The 17,070-nt window shown below is 40.7% G+C and overlaps 2 protein-coding genes across 4 annotated transcripts in view; both read left to right on the plus strand.

The window, feature by feature from the left end:
- Nucleotides 1-5,771, plus strand: part of DNAJC6 (DnaJ heat shock protein family (Hsp40) member C6) — a 51,417-nt gene extending 45,646 nt beyond the window's left edge. For all 3 annotated transcript variants that reach the window (XM_040611137.1, XM_040611138.1, XM_040611136.1), the window contains 3 exons: nucleotides 332-477; nucleotides 2,429-2,605; nucleotides 3,503-5,771. In XM_040611137.1, coding sequence (XP_040467071.1) covers nucleotides 332-477; nucleotides 2,429-2,605; nucleotides 3,503-3,604 — 425 coding nt within the window. In that variant the 3' untranslated portion in view covers nucleotides 3,605-5,771. The remainder of the gene's footprint in view (nucleotides 1-331; nucleotides 478-2,428; nucleotides 2,606-3,502) is intronic.
- A 2,277-nt stretch (nucleotides 5,772-8,048) lies between these two features.
- Nucleotides 8,049-13,989, plus strand: LEPROT. Its single transcript, XM_040610735.1, has 4 exons — nucleotides 8,049-8,173; nucleotides 8,346-8,421; nucleotides 9,229-9,415; nucleotides 10,648-13,989. The coding sequence occupies exons 1-4, from the start codon at nucleotides 8,158-8,160 to the stop codon at nucleotides 10,762-10,764; spliced, it is 396 nt and encodes a 131-aa protein (XP_040466669.1). The 5' UTR covers nucleotides 8,049-8,157; the 3' UTR covers nucleotides 10,765-13,989.
- Nucleotides 13,990-17,070: the final 3,081 nt, after the last annotated feature.

The following is a 17,070-nucleotide window of genomic DNA, read 5'->3' on the forward strand; positions in this document are numbered from 1 at the left end:
TAACATAGCTTTAGAGCTCGAAAGCCTTAACAGGCTAGGGTCCAAGCGAGTTAGTCATGCTGGTCATTTGATGATAGATAAAGTTCAACAGTGGTCGTCCCATCTAGACTCTAAATCATGCTAATATTTAGGAAATCCCATATTCCAAATACGCTTCAATAATGATAATTCAAAAGTCACATTACCCTATACCTCTTTTGTGGGAACTGGCACACTCATTAGCACTGGGAGATTGTTATAGCTGTAAGTGCAGGGGGTGGCTTTGGTAGAAAAGCAGTGTTAAATAAAACCTGTATTGTGATAGCAACTGCAAATCTTTTTGTTTTTCAAGACGCAAAACCGAAAGTGTCTGCAGATTTTGAAGATCTGTTATCTGGTCAAGGTTTTAATGCTCACAAGGACAAGAAGGGCCCCAAAACAATAGCTGAGATGAGAAAAGAAGAAATGGCTAAGGAGATGGACCCTGAAAAACTAAAAGTAAGCAATATTCTTGTTTAGGCTCTTAGAATCATTCAGCGTGCCTTTTGGTCTCATCATGCTGGAGGCTGCTTGAAACACGGCCCCTGAAAGCTGGAGCGGGCAGTAGGCCACCAGCCATCCTGCATGTAAGGCAGTTCAGCAAAACTTCAGATCATTTAGTGCCAGAAGCTATCCTCCTGTTTAGCACGTACATTAGTGCGCAGCCTCCGCAGAATGGCTGGATCCCAAGGACCATGTGCTATCTCTCCTGTTTGCTTTCCATAAAGTAGGTGTCTAAACTTGATAGCATCATAAACTGCTGTGCTCCCCATTTGCACGCCAGACAGCAACGAGCTAATGTGACCAGAAAGACGAAGTCATAAACTGCAGGTGCTGGGGAATATCTGGAAGCATCTCCACTGCCTCATCAGAATGAGAAATACTACTTGGAAAACATGCCGAATTTGTAAAAAATCTGTTCTGAATTAGATTCTTACAAATAAACTGGTAAGAGCAGTGACCGTCTCTGCCAGTCCTGCCAAACCCAAGTTTTGGTGAAATGGGGCATGTTCTCACCATGATGAGATTGCCTTGAGGCAGAAAGTGAGAACTTCCTGCTATTTGTTCATATAATAAGTTCTTATGCCTTCCCTGGAGATGTGAACATCCTTTGAAACAGATTTAAAACTCCAAGATTATGTTTCTGTCCTAAACCAGGCTGTGGCAAACAGTGGCTTGCTCAGCGTTATTGTCAGGACGGCTGGTCCTCCATGTCACTCCAGCCCTGATTAGCAGGCACAGCTAATTGAACTAATCCTCAGTCTCATTAATCTTGTCTGCTTTGGAATCCTGTCATCTCTCCTAAATAAACTGGCAAACTACAGATCTATGATGAAGCGAAGGAAATTGTCTGTCCTGCTCTACATTTGAAATATAAACCCGTGAATCATAATTACAGAAGGATATAGAACTGAGAGTAAAAGCCCAAGCAAACCTCTGGCAAACAGAATGAGTGATTTTTATTTTTTTTTAATTTTTTTTAAGTAAATTGGTTTTTTAACCTTGCGGAAAGGTTTCAACCTTTGGAAAGTGTGTGCTAGCAACCCGAACGTCAGTCACTTGTAACCAAGCCAGACAGCTGCCAGGCCATCAAGTGGGCAGTAGTTTTCCCAATTCACAAGCTATAAAACTCCAGTGATGTGTACTACTTCATGTGTGCAATGTTTCCCCCTCAGCGAGCTGCTGAAGCACTGAAGCACCCAGCTGATTCTCCCTTCCCAATACAATTCCCCTTGCTCCGATGCATTTTATTTCACTGTGCGCTTCAGCCTGGAACTGCTAAATCTATTTACGCTTTGGTTTTCGCATTTGCTTCCCTTTCCTCCTCTCCTTCCCTAGCTGTAGGCTCAGATGGCAACCTCTAAGGTGGACTACATCATCTAGGAAAGTGGGCTACCTATTGCTTTATTTGACTGCTGGATTGCAGGTGGCAAGTAGGCATGTGGAGAGAATTGAGGCTTCTGACTTGGAGCTTAAAGAGATTTGCATTGAAGCCAACCTTCAATGTGAGTCTTTGGAAGACTTGGCTCTAGACATGCACAATAGATACACATCCACAGCAGAGTTCTAGTCGAGCTTACTTTAGGTATGCAATTAAGCTTGCTAAAAAGCCACACAGTTAAACATTTCATTTATCTTTTGATTATTCCATCTAATGACTGTTTATAAACGTTAGCAACTTGGTACTTTTAGCAGGGATGTTGCTCCAGTTGTGTCTTAACTTTTAAGCAGTGATATAAAAATAAATGACAAAGTAGAGACCGACAAGTGTACCTTCCAAAGGTTTTCTAAAGCTTGGAAAGAAGTGGAAGATGCTCCTGGGAGTCACTGCTATTCAAATGAAGAAACTTTTTTCCTACTGGGATATCTAATGTAAGGCATAAATTGAGATTCACATTCTTTTCTCCAGGTCCTGGAATGGATTGAAGGGAAGGAGAGAAATATAAGAGCCCTGCTGTCCACAATGCATACAGTCTTATGGGCAGGGGAGACCAAGTGGAAACCTGTTAGTATGGCAGATCTTGTCACACCGGAGCAAGTGAAGAAGGTCTACCGGCGGGCAGTGCTTGTCGTCCATCCTGACAAGGTAAGGTTTTCCTAGTTTCACATTGTTCAGAAATTGTCACTGTTGTCTTAGTTATAAAGAGCTGAATGTGATTGCTTAATTTATTGGTGCACACAGCTATACAGAAAGTAGTAGTTCAAGGTTTTTGCCAGTTTCTGAAAGGCGAGAACTCTAACTACTCCTAGCCCCAAGACTGTGCTTGGTACATCCTGCTCCAAGCAACAGAGATTCAGATTTTCAGATTTTGTCGCCTCACTTTGACTTTAAGCCATGCTGGTGGTGAACAACAATCCAGAACTTTGTGTGTGCTACAGGACGTGACGGTGTGATAAAGGCATGTGAAAAGACAGGGGTCTTAAAATCAAATTTCTAAAACAGAAGAATCAGGTTATCTGATTATCGGACTTGTGGTCTTGCTGCTTACACTTGCCAACCGGAGTGCAATGATACCATCTGGGAAACCCTGTGGTGATAAGGAGGCTTTTACTGTTAAAGAAATGGAGGCCTGGAGAGTTTCGGGGTGGCGGGCAAGGCTTGAGAAGGTGTGAGCTGCCCAGAGGCTTGCAGGAATAGTGCTTTTATCACAGAACTGTGTGAGGTGGCAGCTCTTTCCCTTCACAATGCAGGTAAAATGCCTCTTGCAAAGCCTGGGTTAAATTTTTTTTGCCCGTGGGACTGCAGTGCTTTATCACGCTTGGGGGGTTATCAGCTCTGAGGAGCTGAAGAGCCAAGAAATTCTTAAGCTGTAAACAAGGTAAGCAGCTCTCAACAGTAGCTTATTCTTGTCAAAGAGTAAGTAAAAATAATTTGTGGAAAGTGAATGGTAACTGCCTGAGAAAGTATCTGTTCAAATGTCAACTTTGTAGTTTGATTCGGTAGATGTGATATCCCTCTTTCTGTTTTGTGTTTTTTTTCCAGGCTACTGGGCAGCCATATGAACAATACGCAAAGATGATATTTATGGAGCTAAATGATGCCTGGTCAGAATTTGAAAACCAAGGACAAAAACCCTTGTATTAGGTACTTTCTCAGTCTCCACCACAGACCTGTGCTAGTGCTTATACAGTCTCTTGTCACAAATGTCACAGATCAACCAAACTCTGGCTGGAAGTTCAGAAGTTTCAGAAAACTAAGAGCCTAATACTAATCATGAAGAACAAGAGAAAGGTTTCCTTACACTTGGATCAAGAATACTGAGCTCAGAGGAACTCTAGCCACCTGGCTTGCCATACAAGAGCCATGGGGTTACAGTTTCTTGTAACTTTTATTTTTTTCTTTGGATTCAAGTGGGGTGAGAGAGAATGCAGTCTGGGAAAAAGGTGCAATTGTTCTGTCTCTGACACAGTGTAGCTGGTGAAATTCCTACTTTTTTTCTGATAGGTGATACGGCAACACTTCATTCGACTTCAGTAACTGGTGGTGAAGCCCAAACTTTAATGTACTTTCTTCCCAGGTTTGGATCAAACTTTATCAAAACTAAGTGCTCAGATGTGGTTTAGGAACACTTCTAACAGTCACCATTTGCTGCTTAATTGCTCATATAGTATAGTATGCCTCAATAGGGACAAAGCTGAATCCTGGGTTAGATCAGTGTGGCAGCTGACTGCTGCTTTACGCATTAATACTGTACTTCACCTCACAGTCCAGCAGTGAAATGTGCAGGGGAAATTCCTCAGCATTAAAAGACACTTGCTCCATAAAGCAAGCAACAATTCATTCATGTTACACAGCACCTTGTTGGTTTGTTAAACAGCAGTTCTGGGGGAACAGGGAATTGGGGGGAAGGGTGAATCCACATTTGTAAAAGTGAGGAATGAGCATGTACTGCATTTCCCATGAAGTTCTCATCAACAGCTTCAAACCATCAAACAAAAGAAATATCAACAAACTAAAACCCTGCTGCAAAGTTTTAGAAACTTCCCAGTCTATAGATAACACTTCCTCCACTCCGGAGGATTCAGAAGACTTTTTCCAGCCCACCTCTATCACCTCTATGCCTTTATTAGCTCCACAGCACTTGGCCAAGACTCTTGGCAGAGTGCAACCTCTTGCAACTTCACTTTTCAGATCACGGTGTACAAGCTGTGACGTAAATGCCTGTGGACCAGGTCTGGTCTTTGAGGTAAATACAGTGCAAATTGATTATCTTAAAAGTTTGTATTGGACCAAAGCAATAATATCAGAAGAAAATATCTCTGATGCTAAAGCTGAAGCATCTTTCCTAGTTAAAAAGCAAATTACACTCTTCACCCCAAATTCTGGCGATCTCCTTTTGTAGAAAAACTAAAGCTAGCAGTTTATTTACCAACATGTTATATCTGTATTTGAGCTTTGAAAGGGCAGGTATACTCAGAAGATGGGCAGGAGATCATTTGTATTTACTGCTTAAGGAACAGGTTGTCATCTGATGCGAGTCTTTAAAGCTGGTGGTTTTTAAAGACAATCCACTTGTTGCACTTAACACTTTCAAGTGGCAAAACTTACTGCGAAGCCAGTGTGTCAAAGTACATTGCTTTCTGTATAAAAGTCATCCTTTTGTTGTATTGGTCCATTATTTACTACCATTAACTGAAAATGTGAAACCAACACATAGGTCTCCTTTTATATAAAAGACCTTAAGATAATAGTAACAAACTGGATGTTATTTATTAATGTTTTGATCCAGTATGTGCTTGTCTTATTTAAAGAGATAACTGGAATGTGAATCATGTTCCTGTGATTTGTTGGTTTATTGTTTCTCATTCACATTTGTAGATATTGTGACCTATGCCTATATAATAAAAAGGATCTCATTACTATAACATACTTTTTTTAATGACTAAAACTACATTACTAGCTTTGTATTGAGTTTGTCATGGCACATAACTCTGGACACTCACATGTTCACAAAATACAAATCCATCGTTAAACTTTATCTACCAAAAGAAACCCTACCCCATTTAAGCTTTGATTACTTCCATCCCTAATGTTTTTATGGATGCATGAAAGTATTAGGATGTATGTATATCAAAATAGTTAACTAAAAAAAATAAAAATTTCTTGTCATATCTGGTAGTGACAGAGGTTATCAATGTTCAGGTTTACTGTTTGACTAAATTATTGTAATTTTTGTAAATACAGTATATACTCAATTAAATTGTGACTGGTCTAAAACATTTGTATATACATTAAAAAGCTCAAATTAACATATTCAGGTATGTTTTGTGCTTGGTGGGGGGAACCCTTTACCTTCTTGCTTTAAACAGTTCAAATTAACTTCTGTAAATGCCGGATAAGCAACAACCAATTTGTGTGTGGTAAATGAAAGTTGTCTTTCATCTACAGCATCTTACATGCATGAGTAACATCTCTGCCTTGCTCTAGTGCAGTGTTTGGTGGCACCTGAGTGGTACACATAAAGGTAGCTGTAAACTACTGGCTCTCAAGACAAATACTTTTTTTGTTCTAGAGCTTTGATTTCCTTGGAAGCAAACAAGCTACATGAAGAAATCGGTTCCTATTAGTGCAAGCAAATTGTAAGGGCTTAGTTTAGAGACAATTTGTAATGGGAAAAGATGCAGCTTTTCATTCTTAAGAGGCAAAACTCTTCAACTTAGCTGAAACAGAAGATGACAACCTAACTTTTGTGTTTTGATGGTGGTTTTTTTTTTAGACAAGTGCATATTCGTGTATTTATTGTAGGTCTGAAGCAGTTCACATTAGCAGCAGCTGTACCCTGATGTAAGCTTCTGATTTAAAGAACGAAGTCAGAATTTCTTAGTGACTAAGTATCCTTTATTGGCAGCGCTGGATGCATGGGGGATCCTTCCACCAAACGTGCATGTTTAAGGTCGCTAATTATTCCATATTTATACAATGAAATAATGATTATTCAACTAATATCTATACGTATTCATTATCTAATCCCACCTACCCTCGCTTTGCATGTTAATTAGCTTATCAGTCCTTCGCGCTTGCGCAAATTCTTCCAAGAATTGTGGGCAGGGGTCTCCGAGACGTGGGCAGTGGTCTCTAGGAGGAAGGCCGTAGGTCTTCCTCATGGTGTACTTTTCACCTTTTGCTCATTATGTGATGGTCTTGCACATTTGCAGTGTTCTTATCAATCTGAGGTAATTTATGCCCTTGCTGGCCATCTGCTTTTCTTACTTAATTATTTCTTTTACCCTTCTCTGTCCTTTCCTGCTGGAGTGTTCTGCTAAAGTTTTAACATAGAAGGTCAGCAGATAGGCGGATGTCTAACAAAGGATAACAGGACACCGAAGGTAGATGAGTTACATATGGCGGTACATGATATCTACAATTGTTACAGTGGTTAACAAACATTATAATGGTTATTCTTTAATTCTATTCTAAAGTTAGTTCACACTAACTGTGAGGTTAGTTCTATCTATATTGTATCTATAACAACTCCCAGGCTGTTCTCGCTTGTTGATGACAGCCGAAGGCTCTGTTCTGCTCTTACAGCATGGGCAGGGCATGCAGAAAAGGTCTGTGCAGCGTTTTCTGTCTCAAAATAAGCCCAGAAACACTGAATGCAGCTGCTGCTCACTGTGGTCAGACCATAACACCACAATCCTGCCTCTGCTCTGGCGATACGCCTCGGCCGCTGGCGGCATTGCCTCCAGGTCGGTCACTGAGGCCGTGCAGTAACTCGTGGGTTAGCGTGCCAGGTGATTATCCCAAATTAAGACATTTTGGAAATTACCTGCTGCTCTTGGGCTACTATGCTTCAGAGATCCACCACCAAGAGGGTCGGCAAATGTAGCCCCTGGAATTTTCACTTGAAGCATTTAGCTACTTAAGCCTGCTGTTGTAATTAGGCAGTCTTTTTGGCTCTAAATTACATAAAATTAATAATGAAACTGGGGGAATAAACCTGTACTAGGGAAGATATGAAATGAGAAGGAAAGCTAGAGGCAGATGGGACACAGCCGATTAAAACCTCCCTGGGCAGATGTACCCAAAGGGCTGTGCCAAATGTCCCTCAGAAAGGCTGTTCTTGGGTCAAAAACGGGATCTCAAAAATCTTAAGGCTTGAAAAACAACGTGTTAAAAGCGACGTGGCCTGCTCTGTGCGGGATGCAGGCCCAGGGGAGGCACTGGTGAGGCCTGCAGGCATCTGGGCCCTTTGCTGAGGTGAGAACAGGGGTTTTCCGAAGTTGCCCTCAAAATGGCTGCGGTTGACGGCCGGGGGCTCTTTAAAATATGTATAGACGCATATGCGTGTGTTCCTGCGCACCTGTATATACCGGTATTTGCACACAAATACACCACACACGATACAGAGGCATGTTTGTGTGTACAAAGAATGAAACGCCCGCCCCAAGGCCTGACTGGAGGCAGTGTAACCATGGCGACGGGCGGCCCGACCGCCTCCTCACAGCCAGCCACCGCCCGCGCCTTAAAGCGACCGCCCCCCTTTTCCGGGGCGCGGCGGGGTAGCCTGGCCACCGCCGCCTCGGTGGCGCCGGCCCTTTAAGGCGGCCGCTCACGTGGTGCGAGGCGGGACGAGTGGTCGGTAGGCGGAAGTCGCCCGTCGCCACCTCAGCTCGGCGTCGTTCAGCGGCCCGAACATGGCGGGTATCAAAGGTAGGGAGCGCTGCCGGCCCGCCGCCCTTCCCCTCGCCCCCCGAGGGTGCGGTGCGGCGCGGCCGCGCTGCTCTTCCACGGCCCGGGCGGCGCCTCGGCGGGGGCGGGCGGGGAGCGGTGACCGGGAACGGGTGAGGCAGCTCCCGCCTCACCCCGCCTTGTGCCGTTGCAGCTCTCGTGGCCCTGTCCTTCAGCGGAGCCATCGGGCTGACCTTCCTCATGCTGGGCTGCGCCCTGGAGTACTACGGGTGAGCCGGCCGGCTTTGTTTCCAAAACTTGGCCTTCTTGGTACCTGTTAATTGAGGTGTTAATCTCATTTAGTTGAGCTCTTTGGCTCTGGTAATCTCCTGGCAGTCACCTGCTTTCTGGCTCTTGACACCTGGCAGCTTGTTGTGCTTAAATACCACCTCTTAGCCAGGACCTGTGTTTCTGTTCAAAAAGTGACTGAAAACAGCTTTATACTTTCTCAGGAAAAGCAGTGCCATCTTGCTAAACAGTGGGTTTTACTCTCGCACAATTCCTTCCCTCGCTTCCCTGTTTCTTCAGACGCCCAGGACTCCGGCTGGGATGTGTCATTCCTCTTAGATGTCCGGGTGACGCTAATGGGCGCTCGGGCAGGGAGGTGATGGTGCCAGGGCGCGCCTTCGCGGGCGCCTCGTTCATACTCCAGGGTCCCTTTAATTTGGGAAAGTTCTTGGTTCCTGTCCTGCCTGCCCGCGCTTCCTGTTCCCTGTGTGGTGGCTGTGGGTTTTGTGAGGCGGTGATGTGAGTTGAATCAGAGAGACGGTGCGAATGTGAAATAAATTACTGCTGGGCCCTCTGAGAGGCTTGCCCCGGCGCTGTGCGAGGCCCTGTGGGTGCTGGTACCAGTATGCAGGGAGAGCGAGGTGGGGCTGCCCGTTTGGGTGAAAACTTGTGGTTAAATCACGTAATCCACTTCTCAAACCATAGAGTAGGATTACAGCTACTGCAATTACTTCGTCTAAACAGAAGATACTTTTTACTGAAGCATCCATCTAAACTGATCGTGTATTTCCTTTTTCGCCTCTCCCCAGTGTGTACTGGCCTCTGTTTGTCTTAATATTTTACTTCATCTGCCCCATTCCCCACTTCATTGCAAAAAGAGTGAGTGATGACAGTGATGCAGCCAGCAGTGCCTGCAGAGAATTGGCATATTTCTTCACAACTGGAATTGTTGTTTCTGCCTTTGGATTTCCTATAATCCTTGCACGGGTTGAAGCGGTAAGTTCTGCTCGCTGATTTTAAGACACCAGTTACTGATGTCTTTAAAGTAATCTTTAAGTGCGCTGTTGCTGCTTGTAAATCCTGTCCTTAACTTCGTTATTGCAGTGTTTCTAGATTCTGATGAAAATAGTTACTCTGCTGAAATTTTGTCATCTTAATGCTGCTTTTTGACCTGAAAAAAGGACTTGTGTGACTGGAAAGTTGTTAGCTGTTGTTTTTTTCCCAGATTTGTTTTGGTCCACTATGAGATATTATCTATTATCTCCTCCTACATTTCGTGCCTCTCTCTCATCAACTTTTGCACCGCTTCTTGTGCCACCTTCCTTATTTTTATTTCAGAATGTCTGCTTTCTCCATCTAGGATGCTGAAAACTTGGTGACTGGAGTGCATTATCAGTTAAAAGATAAAAGGCCATACTTCCACAGCTGCCCTTCTGGTTTTCAAAGCATTTCCAAAGCTCATGCTTTGTCCCCTCAAAGTCAGAGGAAATTCTGCTAGCTTCTTTTCTCTTTGCTTTCTGAACTGCTCTAAAGTGGTGAGATTTTTGTCATGTTTGTTTGCAAGGCAAAAAACTTTTGTCCTGTCTCCGAAACTACCCAGTGACGTTTCTGTGTGTTGCATTGTTTCTCCCCTTCAGTCTTTCAGTTTTGCTTAAAACTTGTGTGCTTAGTTGTAATTTATTTGTAATGCACAATTTCCTTGACGCTGCATTTATTAAGTTGTGGACCTGACAGTAGGCAGAAGCAGAGGTGACCACGAGGGGGAACTCTAAATCATAGCTGTATCTTTTATAAGTAAATGTCACTTATTTTAGTAAACTTGGTCAGGCAGATGGTTAAAGAACGCTATTTACCTTGAAGACCACATACTGTTTTCTGTGCTTGTTATTGACGTTTATTTGAAAGGTGATCTTTTATTTTGTTGCATAGCAATTAAAGGAGAGCGCTAGTTTCACCAGATATTTCTATGACTTGGTATGTTTTACTGATTTGTGTGGCAAGGTAATTATTTTGTTCTAAAACATAGCATTATTAGCCTGTCTGTTGAAGTGTTGTATTAGTAATATGAGTGGTTGCTAATTGAATAATTAGTCACATAAATTTAATTATTTATTGTTTGTCTTTTAGCACCTTTCTGTATAGTTTTAGTTTATCTAATGCATATAAATAACTGGCCTGAACCTGACTTGTAAGAACTGCTTTGATTGTTTCATTTCCTTGCATTTCAGATCAAGTGGGGAGCCTGTGGTCTGGTGCTGGCTGGCAATGCAGTAATTTTCCTTACTATTTTAGGCTTTTTTCTTGTGTTTGGTAGAGGAGATGACTTTAGCTGGGAACAGTGGTAGGACATCGCTCTTGATGCTGGTAATATTTTACAGCATTTATCACCATATGTGTACCCTGTGTGTGTATATGTGTATATATTATAACATATGTGTGTGTGCACGCTGAGATGTATGTATGTGCATATGCATGTAGTTTTCCATTATCAGATCATAACATGCTTTTTAAAAATGCATTTCTACCAAACAGAAAAGGCCCCTGTGCCAACTGTCTTAATGTATTCTGTAAAAGCTGGAATCACTGTTGCGAATTTGTCCCCATACAAGTTTACAAAGTGTAAGCTGTTTTAGTAATTTTTTCATTATATATGCACTAACTTTTGTTTTAATCACAGTAGTATCATTGATACATGTGATATTGGTCAGCATGCATCTTGTTTTTTTTAACTGTAATCAAAAGAGGCCAATATAAAGATTATCCTACTTGGTATTGTTCAGCTTGATCAGTTTTTCTGCTTTGATTAGGGATGAATGAGTACTTGCTTTCCATTTGAGTAATTATTATTTTAGTGGGGTTTTTCTTGATAATGTGAAACCAAACATAGGTTACGCTAACTCTTTTACTACCTAGTGAAAGAAAAATAAAATAACCCCAGTTAAAATTCTTCCTTCCACTTAACGGTGTTAAATTAAAAAAATAATTCTCCACCCTGCAAAGATACTAGGGCTTTGTCCCTATTCAACTTAACAATTGTGGATAGATTTAGGAAGAATATATTTTGATGCCGCGTTAATGCTTAGAGCTGACATTACTTCTCTTACGAAGGAAACAATGCTCAGGACACTTAATCACAATGTAGTATTCAACTCTATTCTCAAGTGTGAAATGCCTGAATTGCGAAGAAGAAGTGAGTGTTCTGCTAGGTAGGATTTCCTATCTCCTCAAGTTCTCATTGCTTTTAAAACATACTTACTCTACTACTAATGTTTTTGTCTGTGAGAAAGGATTGTTATATTAAGACACTATATTTTCAAATAGCATTATCCTAGTAAACATTCACATAATCATACTTATAAAAGGAAACTTTACTGTTTTGACTCGCTCAATCCTGCAAATTGTGGAGGCATGTAGTTTTGTAGAAATGCATTCTGATACAACCCTAACTCTAGAAGATATTTCAGTAATCTGCAAAGGGGTAAAGGAAGAGACCCCTTAGTTTATTCTTTTATAGAAAAATGGACATAAAGAGGTTTCTTCTCTGTGAAATATGAAGCTGAATTTCTGTGTAGGGTGTGTATTACTGTGGCAAGTTCTTTAGATTAGTAGATTGCATATGAGTTTTTTATAGTTACATGAGTGAGTTCACAGCTGACTGCTATCACCCTGTATAGTTGTGAGGGATGCTGTGTAAGGAAGTAGTAGAATCCACCCTGCAAGATGTGGCAGCTTCACCAACGCAATGCTTTTTGCCCCCTGAGTTGTACAGAACTACTTAATGCTGCTCTTCAAACTCTCTCAATACTTGTGTACTGCAAAATGGTGTCCTGTGGATTGCTGTGCAGAGCAGAGGTTCACAATTTAATGAATGTTACATGAGCACTCCAGTACTAGTTATGGAAATCATTCTTTGTCCAAGTAATGTAATACTACTTAAGCAGGAATGGAATATATAGGTAGGTTAATTACATGTTTTAAATTTAAACTTCAGGTGTGCATAAGGTGAATCATTCAGTGCTGAGAAATGCTGAGTAGCTGTGTTTTATATTGAAGTGTGTCTAGGTTGTTACTCTTGTAAAAAAAGAATTAACATTAAAGGACAGGGGGTTTTTGTCTGGATGTTAATGCTTCATAGAAGACATAGCAGGAATACACTTGTAAAGATGCTGTGCATAAACAAGTTCTTTTACAGTGTCTTCTTCCTGACTTTAGATGAAATCTGTTGGGCCCTACTGATTTATAAAGTACTACTGTGGAAATTATTTGTTCTAATTATGAGCAAAGTTGTTTAAACATAGTTTCCACGTATAATTCCTGCTCTGGTTTTTGAAGTTGCTTTTTTTCATCTACAATGGCATTTTTTATTCAAATTAGTGAAGTAAAACAGCAACAATAATACACAATTTAAGTGCCTGATCCTATAAATGCCTAATGTCATTCCTAATAATTCTATTGAACTCCTGTTAAAATACTCATGTGCTTGCATGGTTAGATTCTTGAGTATTTTTACTCAGAATTTACATACCAAAGGCTGTGATGGAAGTCTACAAAACTATTCAATTATTGATGAAATTTTGCTTTCAAGACAGTGGTGTGAAAAACCGCTGAGATTAATTTTTCTTTAAATTAGAGTATCAGTATTTGTAGGATCTGTTGTAGATGTTAGTAAATAGTGTGCTTGTGGCAGACTGGGATACAGGCAGTAAACATGACAATCTGAAATGAGAAGGAGGACTAGAAAGTGTGGTCTTGAAGAGAGGTTGCTTCCTTGACAAATTACTCTATTGTACTGTATTTCCTTTGGTATTACTGTGGTTGGTGGGGATCTCGTGAAATGGCAGGTAGATGCCGAGTGGAGAAGGTCAATGTTTGGGTGTTGTGGGTTTTGGGTTTTTTTTTTCTTCTTTTGAAGCAACTACATGCACTAATCCTTAATGTGAACTTCATGCAGTTTTCACCATGGACTTTTGTTTTTAAATGTTTAACTTTAAAAATTGTGTTCAGTGTTTAAATTGTGGAAATCTTCCTTGACCTCTTTAAAAGTAAATTTGCTTGAATGACTCTTTGATAGCAAGTAGGGTAAAAAAAAAAAACCCAAACAAACAGTGCTTTTTTTTATCAAGAGCTTCACTCATTCACACAAACCTGGTGCTTTGATGGCCAGTACTGGGAATACTGGCACTATCTACCAGTAGCCATTTACTGTGGTTTCTCTGAAATTGTTTTCCTATATGGAAGTGAATACTATGTATCCAAAGTGCCTTAATTTCAATAATAGGCTGATTTTGTGAATGTGTATACATGGCAGTATCACTGTTTCATAATCAGCTGAAAAATCTGTTACTGTGGTTTATAAAGCTTCCTTGTCAACTAATCATGTTTTCTGTAATTCAGAATGCAGTGCAGCTTTTGTAACTTTTGTAAACATTATTTTTATTTTCTGTGATTGCCAGGTTCTTGAGATGATGAAGTATTAAAACATGGAAATTAAAATATATTCTACTTTTCTTTTCAAATTGTCTAATAAAACTGACTTTTTGAATTGCTTAATAAACATATTTGATGCTTAAGTATTTGTCTGTCTTAAATGTCAAGAGGTGACAACAGAACTCTCGTGTGCGAGGAAAGGTAAGAGAAGACATCCAGTGGTGCTTTCATAATGGTATAAATGGTAAAACAAACAAATTTCAGAAGCCATGATCTAATTGCAGTGGGTGGAATTACTGCTATGGCATGCATTAGAATGTATTGTAGAGGACGTACCCAAGTATGCAAAATTATCATCACTTATCTCTTATGTACACAGTAAATCTGTGAGCTTTTTGAAGGCATTCAAAAAAAGCTGGTATGTAAGGTAGCACTTGACCTCTTCTGCTTTCCTTGCTTCAAGAGTCCAGAGTTTGACACATCAGCTCAGTCAGCACTTATGGGCAGGGATGCAGAGGGCATCAAAGCTGTCTGTCTTTTCTAGGTCAGTACTTCTGTGGTTAAGTTGGTGAATATATTGAAGTGGGTGATTTTGATCTTGTGAAAATGAAACCTGCTCAGTTATTAATCCATTTGTGAAAGCACCCACCATCAGGAGACGGCTATAGCATCTGTGTTCTGAATAGCTGATGCTTTCTGTTTACAGCAATAATTTGAGCAACTAAGCTTTGGACAAGGTGAGTTTATTTGAGCTTTGAATCAGTTAGCTGCTAGCTTTGCCCTCTTTTGCAAAACAAATGTTTGGGATTGCTGTTTTGTACTGCCTCGCTCCACTCGTGCTTTGCATGTAGAGTAACTTCAGGCTCCAGGCTTGGTTCCGTAGCTCCCTTATTTAACCTGGTTCTGTATTTGCTAGTATTATCTGTGTGGTATAACTTCTATTTCCTATCCCTCCCACCCTTGTTCTTGTAGCTGCTTCTTTTTGTAGTTAACAGCTGTTCCCTGCCAACATATACCTAGCTGAAGGGAATACATAAAATACAGAATTATAGAATCATTTAGGTTGGAAAAGACTTTTGAGATCATCAAGTCCAACTGTTAACCCAGCACTGGGGTCAGGAACAGGGGGGTACCTGCTCACAGGTACCAAGATCAGTTTTGTGCTGGTTTTGTAGTCTCTTCAGCCCTCTAATAAAGCTGGTAACCTTCCAAACTAGTTATGACCTTGGGTAACTTTCTAAAAACTTTAAACAGACTTTAATCACATAAAATGAATGTAAGCTCATTAGTACCCAAGAGTTAACTAAGTAAACTTGTCCTGTTAAGCCACATGTAGATATTTATTGTTAAACTGAAAATTATGTAAAGCTCTAAAATTATCTCTATAACCCTGATCTCAATTGTTATCACAGCACAACTTTTAAGATACTACAGCATTTACTCCACAGGGATTATTTCTGATCTATGATAATGGATGAAAAGACTATTTCATTAAGCTGGATGCACACAAGGTAGTAATGACTGATTGATTTGTTTAAGTGGCCCCTGCAAATACATGACCAGTACATACTGCAGGGCTTTACAGGGAAGTGTCTCTTAATGCTTCTGTACATACGTTATCGACTGGTGAAGTGTGATTACATTTTAAAGATCAGCTGGACACTCTTACAGAAACATTTTCTCCAGTGGCCTGTTCCTGTATTTCTTTCACATTTATTGTTTTGCTCTTGTTCTTGGTGTTGAGGTTTATTTCAGCTGTGTCTCTAGGTTATTTTAAAAAATTACAGTTTTCTATGCCTCATGACCACGCTTCAGCTGGGGTATGTACTTTTTTGCAATTACTGCTTCCCATGACTAGCTGTAGATTTTAACAAATATTCTGGATACTACTGCTTTCTAATGGTTCATTTTAAATGGACTGGTTGGTTGTTCCCTGCTTCCTCTCCCAAGAGGTTGTTCATCCCTTGTCTGCATGCGCATAGCTTTTTTTTTTCCCTGCTGGCCTTCAACACTTGGAGGTCCTTACGGCCATCTATGAGGCAGATACTGCTGGGGAATGGACAGGGTTTATAAAAACATACCTCTTTCCCCCCTGAAAATTCTTAGGGGATAGGAGGAAGTTTGTTTTCAAAGTGAGACTAAACCTATAGCTTCGTATTTATTGAAGTAATTTATGTATAATGAGCATAATTAAAGCAAAACTATTATATGTAATTTTGCACAGAGTCTTTGCCTGTGGGGAAGACTTCTTCCTGTGAAACGTGCTTATAACATTGCTGTCTATTAAAAGGAAGAATTTCCAATATGTAGTCACAGCAGTCCTCCTCCCAGGTGTCATGATCTGAAACCCTGATATCTCTTTGTTAGTGGTTTGTTTGTGGACAGCTGAACTGGCATTCAGTGGTGGAAGTTGCCTGTGTTTTATTGTATTTTTAATTGCATGTTTTCCTGGGGGATGCTGGTGAAATTAACTGTGCATTTTTGTGGAGTTTAAAAAAAACCAAACCACACACCTGCAAAAAACCAAACCCCAAAATCATACTCAAGCTCAAGTTGTGTATATTGTATATATTGTTCATTTGAAACCCTTCAATGGAGAACAGAGCGCTGAGGCTCAGACAGCTCGAGTCAAAAAAGTGTGCTGATGTCTCCTGTGGTGGGTCCAGGGGGTTATCTGAGGCTATTGATGTCTGAATTTTGGTTTTAACACCTGCTTTGAGCTTTATTTTCCAGTATACTGGAAAAGGTGCTTTCATTTTCTTGATCAGTATGAATAAATGACAAATGATACTTACATAGTTTTGTTTACTTGAGGATTTGGGGAGAAGTTAAAAGGTATTTATTGTGCTTTGCAAAGCATATGCTTGGAATAAGAGGATTGATCACAACATTTATGTTTTGCTTACCCTTTGTTGTGACTGTTTGATCTGGGCTTGTGATGTTGTTATTCATTTAATTCTTGCCTAAGACTACCATTTCACAGTATAATAGGAGTCTTTGTTACCAGTCTTCCATCTTTTTTTTAAAAAAAAAGAAAAAAGCCTTTACACAACATGGAAACAAAAGCTGCAATAGTTGTAACGTACTGGCTACTGATCAAGTTCTCCCTTTTTGAAGCTGATGGGAATTTGCTGTTGGGGTCAGTGGGGTGGGGAAGGAGGGATGAAAGAGGCCTAATCCAGTTCAGTGATGAAACCCTTCATGTCTGAGGGCAATCTGTGAGC

Source organism: Falco naumanni, chromosome 11 (genome assembly GCF_017639655.2).
Source record: "Falco naumanni isolate bFalNau1 chromosome 11, bFalNau1.pat, whole genome shotgun sequence".
NCBI lineage: Eukaryota > Metazoa > Chordata > Aves > Falconiformes > Falconidae > Falco > Falco naumanni.